This window comes from Stigmatopora argus, chromosome 6, assembly GCF_051989625.1.
Source record: "Stigmatopora argus isolate UIUO_Sarg chromosome 6, RoL_Sarg_1.0, whole genome shotgun sequence".
NCBI lineage: Eukaryota > Metazoa > Chordata > Actinopteri > Syngnathiformes > Syngnathidae > Stigmatopora > Stigmatopora argus.
In genome coordinates, this window is record NC_135392.1 from 3,067,578 (window position 1) to 3,084,343 (window position 16,766).

The 16,766-nt window shown below is 40.2% G+C and overlaps 2 protein-coding genes across 3 annotated transcripts; both read right to left on the reverse strand.

Annotated features, from left to right (window-relative positions):
* Window positions 1–180: 180 nt before the first annotated feature.
* LOC144075826 (rho guanine nucleotide exchange factor 5-like) lies at window positions 181–7,013 on the reverse strand. The gene is made up of 12 exons (XM_077603240.1): window positions 6,782–7,013; window positions 5,798–5,950; window positions 5,654–5,730; window positions 5,283–5,557; window positions 4,304–4,464; window positions 3,452–3,604; window positions 3,246–3,375; window positions 2,652–2,726; window positions 2,472–2,564; window positions 1,567–1,715; window positions 1,333–1,497; window positions 181–360 (listed from the first exon to the last, which is right to left on the reverse strand). The coding sequence occupies exons 1-12, from the start codon at window positions 6,991–6,993 to the stop codon at window positions 315–317; spliced, it is 1,689 nt and encodes a 562-aa protein (XP_077459366.1). The 5' UTR covers window positions 6,994–7,013; the 3' UTR covers window positions 181–314.
* Window positions 7,014–7,434: 421 nt separating this feature from the next.
* On the reverse strand, window positions 7,435–16,706 carry ddi2 (DNA-damage inducible protein 2). Of its 2 annotated transcripts, XM_077604029.1 has the most exons (11): window positions 16,300–16,706; window positions 15,967–16,140; window positions 14,709–14,838; window positions 14,210–14,518; window positions 12,988–13,114; window positions 12,771–12,898; window positions 12,435–12,563; window positions 11,498–11,601; window positions 11,220–11,412; window positions 10,111–10,159; window positions 9,535–9,631 (listed from the first exon to the last, which is right to left on the reverse strand). In XM_077604029.1, exons 2-10 carry the CDS (start codon window positions 16,102–16,104, stop codon window positions 10,149–10,151), a joined length of 1,269 nt encoding a protein of 422 aa, XP_077460155.1. In that variant the 5' UTR covers window positions 16,105–16,140; window positions 16,300–16,706; the 3' UTR covers window positions 9,535–9,631; window positions 10,111–10,148. The 2 variants fall into 2 exon arrangements, with proteins under 2 accessions (XP_077460154.1, XP_077460155.1); XM_077604028.1 differs by lacking the exon at window positions 10,111–10,159 and having other exon boundaries at window positions 7,435–9,631.
* Between the last annotated feature and the right edge of the window lie 60 nt (window positions 16,707–16,766).

The following is a 16,766-nucleotide window of genomic DNA, read 5'->3' on the forward strand; positions in this document are numbered from 1 at the left end:
AATGTCATCAAGACAACCCAGCTTTTGCTTTTATGGAATTCAAATGAAATGTAGAAGTGATGGTGTTGACATTTTTATTTATTACCAGTCAATTTGAAAACTTCAAATTTAAAAACAAAAATCATTTAAAACAATGCCAGCTTTCTGTCAAATTAAAGTGAACATGTGCTTAATCAAAATCACCTGCCAATGTATAGAAAATGTGAGATTTCAATTGGAAATTGAACTTAAGTGTTGATCAGTGTTAAATGGCTACAAGTGCAAATAAAAGTGAACAATTTTGGAAATGCAGAAAGTAAAGAAAAATAAGAGTTTTAGTCACCACACTTGAGTACCCTCATCCACTCCTCCTTGTCTGACCTGTGGCCAAAATCAAAATCAAACATGGCATTTCAATCACCCACCCATAATTACATAGTAAAGTCAACTGAAGCACCCCACCTTCATGCTCTGGAAAACCAAATATAGCCAAATTGGAATAATTTAGCCCAGTATCAATTAAGTACAACAAATTCCACATATTTTGATGTTCAGTGTTGACCTCAGCTCATTTTTTTGGGTGGGATTTACCGTATTTTCTCGTATATTAGCCACATCCGCGTATAAGCCGCACCATTAAAATTGCCTTAAAATGGTTGAATTTTATATTTTCCCTCGTATAAGACTCCCCCCTGATTGACAATGTTCACCTCCATATTCATGGTTTTAATAGGGAATACAAATGTGTTACTTTGAAGGGAAAATCTTAAGAAAAATAATCAAATGTGGTATTTCTGAGATACTGTATTAATCGATTTCTGGATTGCACATACATAAAGGTTGTTGCCTGCATGTAGAAAAAAATCAATAAGTAAGTCATGTGAGCAGTACAACAAGGAAGTGTGTCCGTGGTGGTCTAGTTTTTCATCCCTAGGTAAGATGGTGGCGCCCTGAGTGAGCAATGGCATGCACGTGAGTTTTTTAACATTTTATGCAAGATTGTTTTTTTCTCGAATTTCATTCATAGACGTCAAAATAAGTTTAGTTCATTATTTTATGTTCATCTTTTCTCTATTTTGAAATGACTATCAGCCGCATTTTCTTGCGTTATGGCGTTTTATCTTTGTCACCTTGCAGTTTCGTGCAAGTCAAGTCTAATTTGTGCGCATATAAGCCGCACCCATATCATTTTTTATTAGCAACAAATACGACGAATATGCGAGAAAATACGGCCCCCCTTTTGCTTTTTTCGCTCACTGGCAAAAGAAATGTTGACAATCTAACGCGCTTCCTTTAAACCAAGTGTTTAGGCACTAGATCTAAACAATGATGTACTCCACCATTCTCACATACCTGCTGTGCGCAACGAGAATCATTGCAGTCGGGTGTCCGGTTCCACTCCGAGAGAAATGCAACAGGAAGGAATCTGGCGGTAGACCCAGAGTTTTGGTCTTCAGCGGGGCAGCGTGTACATATGTGGGAAACACGGCATGATCTTCTACCAGAAAGCGATCCTCCCTGACATGAGAGTCGGCCATTAAATGAAGTGGGAAGTAACATAGGCACAAAGTGTAGTGATGATGTTACTTTTTTGACGACAGGATCAACAAGTCATTGAAGAGATGAAGCTGGACATCAGTGAGGGAAGTTCTAGGATTGGGGCCGGAGTCCACAGTCAGCAGGCTTAAAGGACCCTCATGCACCAAAAAACGTCCGCTAATGACCAGAGGAAGTGCCTGAAAGATTGCAAAGGAGAGACGATACAATGCATGTTCAATAGGCTATAGATCAGGGTTTAGGAATTATACGGTCTAGATTAGGGGTGTCAGACTCGGGTTGGTTCGCAGGCCGCTTTAACGTCAACTTGATTTCACATGGGCCAGACCATTTTAGATATAATACTTAGATTTTTTTTTAATAAATGGATTAAATTCCCTGAATATTCAGTTTTTTTATAGATCTAAAACAATGTTTATTTTAGCTTTTTATATATATTTTTGGATTTTACAAAATGATTTTTGAACTAAAAACACAGAAAAAATGGATTAAAAAAATTCAATTATTGTTTTAAAAAGGGGGAAAACCAGGAAATTTAATATACATATATACTCTTCATTTTAATTTGATCCAAAAACAGAAAGTCGGCAATCATGATTGACTTTCCCGGGCCGCACAAAATGATGCGGCGGGCCAGATTTGGCCCCCGGGCCGCCACTTTGACACCTGTGCTTTTCGACCTAAAAACACCAAAAGAAAATGGATAAAAAAATTACAATTATTGATTTAAAAAGGGGGAAAATCAGGAAATTTAACATACATCTATAATCTTCATTTTAATTTGATCCTAAAACAGAAAGTTGGCACTCATGATTTACTTACTCGGGCCGCACAAAATGATGCAGTGGGCCAGATTTGGCCCCCGGGCCACCACTTTGACACCTGTGGTCTAGAACCTGCTGTCCCTATTAAGCATAAGAAAAAGAAACACTGACCTTGAATTTGCCAAAATCCAGCATCACCTCCAGGGAGACCAGCTGCTCGATGACTTTCATTTTTTTCACTCCGTCATTGCATTCGATCACAATCTAGTCCGGACAAGCAAACTCATTAGGAAAGCATTATCATACTGTTTTTATCTGTCAAGTAATTGCATGGAAATAAAGTAAACATACCTCATGAATGGCCTCCTTTGCTTTTTGAAGAAGTAATTGTTCATCTGAATCGGGTTCCGTCAATTTTAGGATAGTCTAAATAGGAAAAATGTATTCGGTACATAAGCAAAATCTATCATTCAAATTTTGTAATGGCTTAATGGTTTACCAGTGTACAGCTGGGGTACTTTATCTCAGGATATTCATGACTATCTATTAAGAATTACTGTATTTTTTTTGTATATCAGCCACACCCTAAAATTGTTGAATTTGACAATTTCTCTCATATAAGCCCCCTGATTCATATTTTCACCTCCATGTGTTACTTTGAAGGGGAAATCTTAAGAAAAATAATTGCACGTGGTATTTTTTTTCACGTTTTATGCAAGATACGTTTTTTTTTCTTCTTGAATTTCATTCATAGACGTCAAAATAAATTTTGTTAAGCGTTTTCTGTTTATCTTTTCTCTATTTTGAAATGAATGACCGTATCGGCTACATTTTCTTGCGTTATGGCGTTTTGTCTTTGTCACTTTGCAGTTTTGTGCATGTCCAGTCGTACCCGTATCATTTTTTGAGCGACAAATACGGCATATATGCGAGAAAATACGGTACCTCCAGAATGAGTTTAACGCGGGTGATTCTTTGGAAGGGAAGAACGAGGAAGGATTTAAGACTCTGCCGCTGGCAAACAGGCTCGCCTTCCAGCTGCTTCAGAGATGACACGAAGCCTCGGTTCTGCTGCCTGGACACAGAAGACAAGAAATGAGCTTGAAGGCTCACAAAAAGCACCGTGGTGAAATAAAGTTGCGCAGACGCACAGCAACTGACTGATGAGAGCCTCCTGGTACATCATGTTAGTAACGTAAGGTACGTAACGGGCGCGAAAAGCGGGGCAGTGATCTAGTACAACGTCCCCAAGCTGGGACATGAACAGGTTCTGGGTCAAGCGGCGCTCCAGGTCCATGAGAAACCTAGAACAGACCAATGTTAAGTCAGACTACAGTAAGTTTTTTGACTGGTCTACATTAACCACAATATTCAAGGGATTATTTTGTATAGCAAGGGTGTCAAACTCAGGTTGGTTCACAGGCCTCATTAACGTCAACTCAATTTCATGTGGGTCGGACCATTTTAGATATAATATTTAGATTTTTTTATCAGATTAAAAGAACTGGATCAAAAGCCCTAATTATTCAGTTTTTTATAGATCCAAAACAATGTTTATTTGAGCTTTTTCTTAGTAAGGTAAAACGTCTTTTAATAATTTGTTTCTCATTTCAAAAGGAAACTAAATATTTTTAAATGATCGTCAATAAAGTGAAAAACTGAAAATATTAATAATATATATTTATTTTTAGATTTCACAAAATGCGTTTTGAACTAAAAACACTAAGGGATTAAAAATTGCAATTATTGATTTAAAAAAGGGGAAAAAAAATCAGGAAATCTAATATACTACATCTATAATCTTCATTTGAATTTGATCCTAAAACAGAAAGTCGGCACTCACGATTTACTTTCTCGGGCCGCACAAAATGATCCGGCGGGCCAGATTTGGCCCCCGGGCCACCACTTTGACACCTGGGCTGTATAGTTTACTTCAAGATTTTCTGTTTCTAAATTCATGTCCTTGTATATTAAAAAAAATGAGATAGTGGTGGTGGTATTACTTTTCACTAGTGGCCTTCACGTGACGAATGTTGGAAAATAAAGTATGGTGCTCCAGTCGGGAAATGGTGCACTTGAGGGCCTGCGATGAGCTAAAGTGATCCACAGCGATGCCCAGGCTTCTCAGGTAAGATGCTTCGGAGCCAATCAACTCAAACATGGACTGCAGACAGAAAGAAAAGTGCATTCAAATAAAAGTGGGACCTTAAAATGGTTAAATTTGGCACACACAAAATCTCTATAACAAGGCATTATCCTTAAAAAATGTATTTTAATTGTTGCAATAATTTACTCCCTAAATATGTACCAAATTGGTTCTTATTGGGAATTAAAAAAAATTGAATTCATTTAAAAACTAAGTAAATTTCACAATTTAATGAGCATTCATTAATTTTTCATTTTGAAAACTACCATATTTTCTTGCATTTAAGCCATATTTGTGACAAAAAAAAAAAAAGACTGAAGAGTACGGCTTATATGCGCACAATACTTGCTACTCTTTCACCACTAGATGTCGGCAAAGTAACCTTTACTATTTGTTGGTTATTTTCTGTTTTGCAGTAAGAAAACAACCATTACTGGATGAACTAATTCCTTATGATAATGACCCTAATAATGTTCTTTTGATTCATACAGTATCTCGTAAATACATATGATGATTTTTCTTAAAATGAGTAAAATATGGCTATATTCCTAAATAATATTTCAATTGTATGAGGTTATTATTGATTTTTTTTTATGTGTCGCAGCTGCAGTAGAGCTTTTATAGCCATAAAATAGTTTTTGCTGAAGGCGTCACTAGGAAATTCACGGACCGCCACTGATTAATACGGTATCAGGTACATTTATTGTACAACACTTTCAAATTTTCCTCTGCACAAGAAGATGTCCAACATTTTAGTTTGGGAGTTTTAAGCCCATAAAAAATTAACTCCACACTGGAAGACCAGATTCAAGAAATTGAAAAAAAACACATCAAACCTCCTGAAGTCGGATCTGTTGGGCAGTCAGGCCGCCAAGCAGACCAGCGGCCTTCACCTCATCCAGTTCTTGCCAAAGGGTGCAGTGGGACACACTGATAACAGGGCGTTCTGGCGACGAGGGCGAGGTCTCCTGAGGTGCGCAAAGGGGACGGAGACGGCATTGCAGAGACTCCAGGTACTGGGGGGTGATCAGCTCGGATAAGGAGGTCTTCAGGCTAAGTTTTTGGAGGTCATCTCTGACCGACTGCACGCAGTAGTCCTGGTACAGCGGAACTGCAAAATGGAAATGACCAGAAGCTTCAATTATCGACTATTTATCCAAAAAAAGACAACAACAACAACAAAAACAAGCAGTCAGTGGATACTTACAGATGTTAATGTACTTTGACTGAAAGGTAACACTGTGGTCTTCCTCCCCCTCTTCATCCTCAACGGGATCCTCAGGCCTGTAATGGAAATTTAGTTAATATTCAATACCAATTATGTTTAATTTCATTTCTTTAAAAGCCTTACTCTTCATTTGTGGTATCCACTGATGAAGACAACGTGGTTTCTTCATTGCCAGGAGACGAATCATGCAACTTGGGCACAAAGCTCATTTTTCCAAAAGTCCACACTCCCGCCGCAGCAACTGACTTGATGATCGATGACATGTCTAAAAGAGGGCTTTAAGACAAGAATTTAATTTTTTTAATACACTATTCACTTAACCAACGTCCCCAATATGTTAGGAAATTCAGAAGGCCCATTCTGTGAAAAAAAATCATTTTTAAGGACAACTCTTGAAACCTAAACATGATTTTCTTTCACCATTATAAACCTGAACTGTTTAGTCCAGTTTACTTAGTATTTTGGTTGGCTGGGGCCTTACATGAATTTGTATCTCAACTCAATCCAACGTCAAAAGCCAGCTCTGAAAGTATTAGACGGAAAACCAAAAAACGCACCACCACTGTCAGATATGTTAAAAAAAAATACAAACCCCCAAAATGGAACAATACTATTAAATATGCAGATGCCACCTTAGTTTACAAAATATTCCAACACAAAGCTCCTCCTCCCTTGCAATATTTAGTGCAAAAAAAAAAATCAACACATTAACAAGGGCTGGCTCTAGAGGTGACTGTGTAGTTCCCCTTAAAAAAAAGTACTAAATTAGCCAAAGCACCTTCTGTCTTCATAACCTGGAACTTAATACCAATTAGTATACGTGAACTGTCTCTGAACCTCTTGGCCAATCATCTTAAAGCCTGGCTGATAGACAAAAAAAATTCCAATCACAACACTGTCTAAAACTGTGCCAAGTGTGTCTAGTATGTGTCATCGTTTATCTTCAACCTACACAAGAGACTAAAGTTGGAAAATAGCCCTCGGCTAATCATACATATTTACATATATTTGTTCATTAACATGAATATAGATGTGTTTTTTAATACGGCTGTTCCCTGTTAAATAGATATAATGAAATCATTAAAAAAACAAAACTGTAGCCCTCACTTGTTAGCCTGGCTCGGTTGTGGCAGGTCACTTCCAGGTTCTTCCGCGTTCAAGTCCAACGAGCGAGGCCCTTCGGCGGTCGCCATATCGGGGCAATCGAGGATACTCCTTTCGTGACGGGGGTCTTCAAAGTAGGCGAGCAGTTTGGCAAAGACTTCAGCGCCACCGCAGCTCCTGATGCTGCAAGTACGAGAGCTGCCGAATTCAGCCATTTTGTCCAAATTAAACTGCCAAAGTCCTAATTAAAAGGCAAGAGTTAATCAGCAAACATACAGCAGGTGTGTTAAGCCCCACCCCCTTTTGAAAATCCTTTACAAGGCAATTATTTTTGTTTGTCATTTAAAAATAACCCACTTTATATATATATATATATATATATATATATACACACACATATAGACACACACACACACATATACGTATATATACACACATATAATATACATATATATATATACATATATATATATATATATACACATAAATATTGAAATATTTATAAAATGAATAAAACCAGAATGACACTATGAACCCAAATAAGTAAAATTTGAGCCCTTTTAAGGATTTTGAGCTGAAAATTTTAACTCATTTCATACATTAAAAGTCTAAAAAAAATACTATAGTCATGTTTTAAGTAATCATTATCGCACGCATTGTACAAATATGAATCCCATTTTATTCTGCCATTTAAAATCTCATAAAAGAAACGAGTAAATAAATCATAAAAATTATTGTCTGCCAGATGACCAGGATAAAGCCATGTGATACAAGATAACGGATCATTTTTAAGCCATTTTCACAGAAAAAAAGTGAAAATAAAACCAAAAAAAGTAGACACACCCACCTTGATTTCACAATCATGAATAAATGGCGAACATACGTACAACCAAAAATCACCCACCTGAAATTGGATTATTCTGTCCGATGTTTTCTCACTCATTTTTGATTTTTTTTTTGGTACATAATTGTAAACTCGTTCAATTTTCAGAATTGTGGCAAATTTTAGAGAGAATCAATCTATTGATACTCTGTCAATTGTAACTCTTGATAAACATACATTAGAAAAAAATAACAATGGCCAAGTTATAACTAACTATGACAGTACGGCGTCGGATGACCATGAAAAAAACATTTAATATAAAAGCAGGCTAAACACACTGAAATTCTTGCCCAATTTGATCATTTTTCCGATCAAAATCAGATAAAGAAAGGTGGACCTTGTGGACTTCCTTTGTGTGGCTCCAGTTTTTTTTACCTAGTTCTACAATGTCTTCTGTGTCTTCTGTCTGTTTTGCTACTGCAACCAAGATATTTTCCGAATACGGGATGAAATAAACTTCTAATCTAATCCAAGAAAGAGTGATTGTTTCATTTTAAGACTCGGAAATACTCAGGGTTGACATTTGTAAAGACAGGTAGCATACTTTAGTGCTAAAATCAGGCCAAATTTGAACATTTTTGTTTTCGATCAAAGAAGAAAATGTCCTATTGTTAGCTCTCTTACCATTGCGCTGCCTCATAGTTTTGTGTTACGATGCTTGACCAATCAACTGCTTTTAAATATCTTGTCATGTGGTATCTCACCCTGGAAAAATCAGCATGGGCTTAAAAATCAGTGTATTTTTCCTGCGTGCGAAAAACAAAGAGCAAATGATATTTAACGGTTTAACAGTAAATGATATGTTGGGTGACCAGAAATGTCAATCAATCGATTTTGCAGTAGGAAAAACCCCTAAAATTAACGAGATGGACTCTGGTTCGAGACTTGGGCCTTCACGTATTCGCCATGTTAAAAAAAACGAAACAAAAAAGATGATCAGTACTGTGTGACAGCATATCCGTGTTAAGACACGTTCCCTGCAAGCGGCACGAGACGTCTGGATCGAGACCGAAATCGTTATAGGGGACAAGACCTTGCTGGGGGCGGGGCTTAGAGTCTTTAGTTGGGCACGGTGATGCCGCGGGCCAGGAGTGCCAGCAGGGCCAGCTCCACCACCCCGTGCGCCTGCTCCAGAGCCTCTGCGGCATCACGGGCAGAAAAACCTGCAGCCTGGATTCTCTGGATGTGTTCCGCCGGAAAGGGGACCGGTTGAGGGGTCTCGGCGGGGGTGCCGGGGACTTGGCTGTCTGGGGTTTGTCTGTGCGCACCCTCAGGGGGTTCCACAGCGTCCCCGACAAGGTCCGGAGGAATGGCCGACTCCGGGTTGTAAATGCTAGGGTCTCTGGGTTCAGTCGGGGGTTCTGGTTGAGGTACTAACTCGGGAGGATGAATGTTGGGGTCTTCGTTTTTTTCCGGCTCTGTCGTAGAGTCTTCTGCTTTTCCTCCCGAGGGTCTGTCGAACGTGGCGGCGAGTTTGGCTTTGGCATCACTAGGATCTGCTCCGGGGGTCGTGGGGGTGCCGCAGTTGTTGGAGAGCAGCAGTTCGTGGAGCTCCAAGAGAGCGGCGGCCAAGGAAGGGATGCTGTCGGAGCCCTCCGGCTTATCCCCGATCGAGGGGTCCATTTCGACGGAGTCCGACGGATCAGTCGCCTCTTCTTCCATGGGCTGACTGTTTTCTAGTTCTGAAGGGGTTACGGTAGGGTTGTTCTCTACCTCCGATGGTTCTGTAGTCTCACCTTGGGGACCCTGGAGGCCTTCAGTGGACTGATCGGGTCCTGGGGCTTCTTCTACACAGATAGGATGATCTTCCAGAGAGGGAGGCTGCTTGTGGTCCGGTTCTGTCAGGACCTGGGTGGACTCTGAGCAAACCGAGTCAGGCTTCAGGGGATGGGCGCTTGAGAACATTTGGTCTGAGGCTGCGGGTAGTGACAATGGCGGCGGCGGTGAGGTAGTCTGTCCGTCTGCGGTGTCTTTTCGGGAGAGGAGAACAGATGACACAACCAAATTGTCAGATTTTGAAACCAAAATAGGAGCTACCAAGGAGGCACAAAACTTTGTTTTCCTCACATTTTATGTTAGAGCCTCATCCACATTTCTTATTTTGAAGGAGATAAGACACTTACTGATTTTAAAAGCAACTTCAAGCATTTTGCCGAATCCTCCTTGGCATAAATTCAACGTTTTCCACAAATGTCCCTTTTATTCAAATATATTGCTGACAATTGCAAACCCACTGACATAAAGTGAGTCCACTGTTTGTTAGCAAACTCACGATGGGTGGTTACTTCCTGCTCTTTTCTTTACTGTTATTTATTAAGGCAAGCTACATGCAAACATACATTTAAAAAATAACAACAGTACCAGAACCTGTGTCAACAATGAAGCCAAAATCAAGGTGGCAAAAAAACGAAAAAAAGCAATGGTCTTAAGCCTGGAGTTTCCTCAGTACCTGATTGTTTGGCCCCTCTCCATCTGTCTCCATTTGCATCAGTGCTGTCCTGCTCAGATGTTAAGGTGCACACCACACACGTCATGCAGAAGGACGGAAAAAGTTAGCAGTGGCACACAGAACATGCAGCAACCAAATCACACTTAAAAGAAAATAAATATATCTATTACTGCATCATTAAAACAGCTATCACTATACTAAAACCCTGTTGTTAACCATGAACAAACGATACTTTTTTTGTTTTATTCATGTTAATACCGCAGGCATTTTGATCTTAGTGGGAATCAAAAGTTGCTCAGAACTATTTAGACTGGGAAAACTTACGGTATTTTCTCGCGTATAAGCCACACCCCTAAAATTGCCTTAAAATCATTGAATTTTACCATTTTTCTTGTATAAGACGCCCCTTAATTCAAAATTTTGACCTCCATATTCATTTTGTTTTGGGTTTTATTTGTTTATCTTTTCTCTATTCTGAAATAAATGACCGTATCGGCCGCATTGACTTGCGTTAGGGTGTTTCGTCTTTGTCATCTTGCAGTTTCGTGCATGTCAAGTCTAATTTGTGCGCATATAAGCCGCGCCCTTAAAATCTTTGAATTTTACCATTTCTCTCGTATAAGACGCCCCCTAATTCAAAATGTTGACCCCCATATTCATTTTGTTTTGGGTTTTATTTGTTTATCTTTTCTCCGTTTTGAAATAAATGACCGTATCGGCCGCATTGACTTGCGTCAGGGTGTTTCGTATTTGTTACTATGCAGTTTCGTGCATATCAAGTCTAATTTGTGTGCATATAAGCCGTACCCACTATTCAGTCATCTTTTTTTTAGCTACAAATACTGCGCATATGTGAAAAACTACGGTGTTTTTACTATATATGTACTACAATTATTATAAAATACAATCCTGATTGGTAAAATTGGTTGACCACTGTATGAACAGGAATCCATCATAAAAAAGGATCTCCTGATCTAATATTAAGGCACAACATGATGATGAGACAGCATTCATGGTGTTTATGTGGCACATGCATTTTTCGTTCTGACAGTCACAAAAAAAAATCAAAAGAAAAAAAAAAGCCATCGATAGCATAGAAGCTGACATACCGCTTTCTTGTACGGATCGCTGAAGCGCCTCTGCGAGCTCCCTGTCTGCTATCTCTTCGGGGCGGCTTTCCTCACGCCCCTCGGGCCCGTACGCCAAGCGAGCACATTCGGGAAGCTCGGCCTCGGACAAGAATCGAGTCTCGGTGCCCGTTGTGCCGATGACGAGGACACTTTTCTTCAGGTCGATTGCACACTACAAGCCAAAGAAATCACGTTATTCATGCTGCAGGTTTTGAGTTTCTCTATGATTACGAGCGACGAGGACGGGTGGGTTGCACCTGGTGTCTCTTGAGCATGTCCAAGCCGAGGAGCATGTCCATGGGTTGGTCCTCCAAAATGGAGAAGGAGCAGGGAAGAAAATCCCCTTCAATCTGGACCTGAGCTGCATCGACACAAAAGTCAGATCAACCACGTAGATTAAAGTTTGATTTATTTCATAAGGGCGGGGAAGGGGCACATATTAATGAACATATTTATATTCATGTTAATGAACATGTGTAAATAAGTAAGATTGTAGCCATTGGCTAATTTCCACCTTTAGTCCCTTGCGTAGGTTAAAGATAAACGATGACACATACTAGACACACAGATGCCTACGTAGCATAGGTCGTGATATTTTGTACGTCTAGCCAGGCTGTAAGATGATTGGCCAAGGGGTTCAGAGATGGCGGTTGACATATGCTAATTGCTATTGAGTTCCAGGTATGAAGAAAGAAGGTGATATAGCTAATTTAGCATTCTTTTTGAAGGGAACTACAGTCACCTCTAGAGCCAGCCCTTGATGACACATACTAGACACACATACCTACGTAGCACAGTTTTAGACAGCGTTGTAATCGCAATTTTGTTCGTCTAACAGCCAGGCTTTAAGATGATTGGCCAAGAGGTTCAGAGACGGGAATTTACGTATGCTAATTACTATTGAGTTCCAGGTATGATGAGAGAAGATGCCTTAGCTAATTTAGCACTATTTTTGAAGGGAACTACACAGTCACCTCTAGAGCCAGCCCTTGTATGTGTTGGAATTTTTTTGTCCAAAATCTTGCAGTGGGGGAGGAGCTTTGTGTTGGAAGATTTTCTAAACTAAGGCGGCATCTGCGTATTTAACAGTATTGTTCCAGTTCAGACCTTTGTGTTTTTTTTTTTCCAATATCGGACAGCGCAATATTACTATACACTCTTCCTGATGAAAGGGATTCATACAAAAACACCCACCCAAGTGAACCCTGCCGATGATCTTTTGCGTGCCCACTCCTTTGGCGATGCCCGCCCAGCGGCGATCGACCAGTCGCATGATGTTGCAGCGCTCCGCACAGGCTTGGCTCATTATAGTCATTTGGGCGCCTGAGAACAATAAATAGAAAATACTTCAAATTTTAAATCGCTTCCTCCAAAGCTAAAGTAGAACTCATTCTAGTCAGAATAAACAGGCAATCATGGTAACCCAAAAGTGTAAATCATTAAACTTCCTGACATGCAAAGGTATTTCAACAAAAAAAAACCTAAGTGGCAAAATATGTATTTTTACAAGTTCAATCCACTACTAATTACCTGAGTCCACAAAAGCTTTTACAGGGTGTCCGTTGACTTTGCAGTTAATGTAAAGCATGACCACCTGCCCAAAGCTTTCTGGGGCTTCCTCCATTGCGATGGTCATGTTTTCTTCCACGTTGTGCTGTCTGTTTTATGCATGGATTCAAGTGTTGAAAAGAGGGAACACATCCTGGATACAGTTTTTTTTTTACTTGACAGTCAAAAATGAGCTGACCTGATATCTTCCTCGATTTTTGCCTGCGCTTCCAAGTCGAAAGGATCCGCAGTCAGCAATCGGATTCGCTCTTGCTCCCGTTTGGCTCGATCTTGCTGTTGCTCCAGCAGAACTTTGGTGAAACGCTCTGAAAATAGAACAAGACCGCAACATCAGCTGACAACATATATAGTACAACAAGGCTTATTCCAGGGCTTTATAAACGTTCCAATCTCTTGACCAAATTTTCCAACGCTGAAACTGCGATATACAAAAAAGTAAGCCCATGAAAAGTGAATAGAATTCAATGTCTGGTAAATTATTGAAAGTGCAATGGTGCCATTTTATGGTGGGAAACCTTTTCCTTGTCGCTGCCATTGCACTCAATTGCATTTTCTTTGGTTTCACTGTATGACGCTGACAACTTGACAGTTTGGGTACATTGCTTGCTGACGCGCTATATTTATATAGTGAAAAGGCGGACGGGTGAAAGGGGAATGCACATGTGCATATCATACTTAAAGAATGACAATATTAGTATCTAGCAGTGACCGAGACGATCCGGATTAGAGCAGAAATGGGTAAAACGAGATCGGCTTTCCCCCAAAAAAAACATACTTTAAAAAAATTAAATTTCCCGTAATAAAGTTGTTATATGGCGTACACCAAGGGTGTCACTCGGGTTGGTTCCCGGGCTGCTTTAACGTCAACTTGATTTTACGTGGGCCGGACCATTTAAGATCTAATATTTAGATTTTTTTAATAAATAGATTAAAATCCCTGAATATTCACTTTTTTATAGATCTAAAACAATGTTTATTTTAGGTTTTTTTAAATATATTTTTAGATTTTACAAAATTATTTTTGAATAACACTGAAAAAATGGATTAAAAAATTACGATTATTGATTTAAAAGGGGGGAAATCAGGAAATTTAATATACATCTATACTCCATTTTAATTTGATCCTAAAACAGAAAGTCGGCACTCATGATTTACTTTCCCGGGCCACACAAAATGATGCGGCGGGCCAGATTTGGCCCCCGGGCCGCCACTTTGACACATGTGGCGTACACAATTTGAAATGATCAAACAACGTATAAAATACGGGAAACACGTATAAGTTGACAGGTATGGGATTTGTAACATTTGTCAGGGAACCCCAATTCTGTATAATACTATATACTGGAAAAGGGGATACTGTAAAACCTTGCTAAATACGTTAGCATAGCTGTTGTGTCTACCTAGATCTCCGCTCAGCAACGCTTCGGCGAGCGGTGGGTTTCGCTCTTTCAGGAGGGACAGCTCGTGTGGATTGGACAGGAGCATCTGCTGGAGTAAGGCGGGGTCATCAAGCCCCTGAGACGAGGAGCCTTGAGGGGCCGGTGGCGTGGGGGGTTGCGAGTTTCGCTGCGGCTGAGGCTGTTGAGGTGGTAGCGACTGCTGCGGTGGCGGCGCAGCCGGTTGCGGCGGCGGCCTGGCGGTACTACGGGGAGGGGCCGAAGTTGAGGTGCCTGGGACTGCGATGGAGCGAAAGTCGATACGGGGAAGACCTGTCGAGTCACGAAAGATGGGAAAATTAGCGGAATAATATCACAAGGAGAAGGGATTATCTTTGCATTATTTTTACTGGTCTAAAAATGGGTATCGGTAAGATATATAGCCTGAAAAAAACATTGGATCAGAAATAAAAATCTGAATTGTGACCAGGAATACGTCACGGATTATATGGAGTATTCCCACCTGGGAAGCCTGGTTGAGTGGATGGCGGTCTTCTGTCGGCTTGCCTGAGGACCACCACGTCTCCATCCTTCACACCGTATGTCCCCAAGGCACGTGTAGGATCTTTTAGGGGCTGCTCAACATAGGAGATCTTTAAAAAATAAGAAAAAAGTTATGGACCAAAGAATGACCAGCAACAACAGGAAAAAAAACACTAATTTAAATATATATTTACTTAGTCAACAGCATACTTTTTAGTTTTCACTCTCCCCTTGAACATTGTTTTATTAACATCTTGAATAATAAAAACACAACCCCTGATTTATTGAGGTTTTTTTTTTCCATTTCGGAACCGCTTTTTTTGTTGTTGTTTAAATTTAGAAGTATTTAATGATGTGGTGGGCACCCCAGCGGCTGAATAGTTAGCGTGTCGGCCTCACAGTGGGGGGGCCTGGGCCTGCGTGGTTTTTCTCCGGGCACTCCGTTTTCCTCCCACATTCCAAAGACGTGCATGGTAGGCCAATTGGATGATCTAAATTGCCCCTAGGTATGAGTGTGAGCTCCGATTGGCTGGCCACCAATTCAGGGTGTCCCCTGCCTCTGGCCTGAAGTCCGCTGGGATAGGCTCCAGCACCCCCCGCGACCCTAGTAAGGATAAAATGGTTCAGAAAATGAGATGAGATAATGATGTGTTTACCACTACACATCACATCACCACCAACAGGGTTAAGTTCCCTTTTTAAATTGAATTGAATGCTTCTATTGTACTTGTATAATAACAATAAAAAAATTGACCAATTGCTGCGAGTGTAATTTGTATTTGACGTATCGTCTCGAATGTGAATAATTTCAATATTTTCATGAAATAAAACTCTTGAAAAAAACAATAAAAGCATTCAATTCCACTTAAAAAAGTGAACTTCACCACTAGACGACTACGTTGTTGACAGGATTATCTCCCGAGTCTAATTTTGCTCTAATTTAAGCATCTGTTTCGCAATCAGCTTCCGCTTCGAACTGTGCCGTGATTATGTTGGCTGTTCAGCCTTTAGCAATCGCAAACAAACCCACGCTTACGCTCAAAAATCCTATTCTATTCTTCTAAACAGCGTGATTTTTCCACCCACAGAAATGACAACAACAGTATATGTTCTGCTAATTGTGCCCACGAATTTTCCTCCTCGTTTGGGTAAAAAAAGCGCAAGCAAAACTATGATTCATGCTAGCAAAAGCAGGCTAATTAGCCACGAGCTAAGTTAGCTCTCCCGGCTGTCCTTACCTGAATTTCCCCCGCCGGGATTCCCGATTCGAGTTCGCAAAGTGCCACAAAGTCTCTGAGTTCCAGTTCTGGGGACACATCGAGGGCGAATGTGGTTTCTGGGCGATCCCTCGGCGCGCAGTAAACGGTGACCAGCATTGCTTAATTTCGGACGCAGAATCGGTCGACAAACCGCTGCAACATAAAGGCACTTACTGTATTTCCTTTATTCACACACGAGAACGCCGCATGCTCATGTTGGATATGAGCCGCTATTTAGTCGCGCCTCACACTACTAAGCAGTCCAACGGAAAACCTGATCTTAACCAACGATGTTCAGTGTTTTGGACTTACTAGTAAGCGTATGACGTGACCATAAATCATTCAAAAACTCCAACATCAAGAATTGTGCTCGTATTCGCCCAGCAATGCCGTACCTCGGTCAGATGTTTTTACGACATGCGGTATGATGGAGCTGGGTGTCGTAAAAGCCGTAACACAGCAATCTTGTTTTCTAGTTCATGCTGTTACCATGTAATAATGATTTGACAGTTAAGCAAAATGCATTCACAACCCACATCGTATGTATTTTTTTTTATTGTAAATGTGATATTTTATGAATAATTCATCAATGATGGAGCTTTGCGTCGTAAAAGGCGTAACACAGACGTCTTGTTTTCCTACTAACATGCTGTTACCACGTATAATATTGGGTTGACTGTTAAACAACAAGGTATTTATAGCCTACATAGTATTTATATTTTTTTAATTGTAAATTTTATATTTTATGAATAATGATTATGTTAATCAATGTTTTCTCC

Bases quoted from the DNA above. Each gene is read 5' to 3' on its own strand.
- LOC144075826 (XM_077603240.1), bottom strand. From the start codon at position 6,993: ATGGCTGAATTCGGCAGCTCTCGTACTTGCAGCATCAGGAGCTGCGGT. The intron at 5,731-5,797 runs GTAAGGCTTTTA...TTTCCATTACAG, and splicing joins GTGGATACCACAAATGAAGA to GCCTGAGGATCCCGTTGAGG. The intron at 2,565-2,651 runs GTATGTTTACTT...TGTCCGGACTAG, and splicing joins CAAAGGAGGCCATTCATGAG to ATTGTGATCGAATGCAATGA.
- ddi2 (XM_077604028.1), bottom strand. From the start codon at position 16,104: ATGCTGGTCACCGTTTACTGCGCGCCGAGGGATCGCCCAGAAACCACA. The intron at 13,115-14,209 runs GTAGACACAACA...TTCTATTTTCAG, and splicing joins GTTGCTGAGCGGAGATCTAG to AGCGTTTCACCAAAGTTCTG. The intron at 12,564-12,770 runs GTAATTAGTAGT...TATTGTTCTCAG, and splicing joins AAAAGCTTTTGTGGACTCAG to GCGCCCAAATGACTATAATG.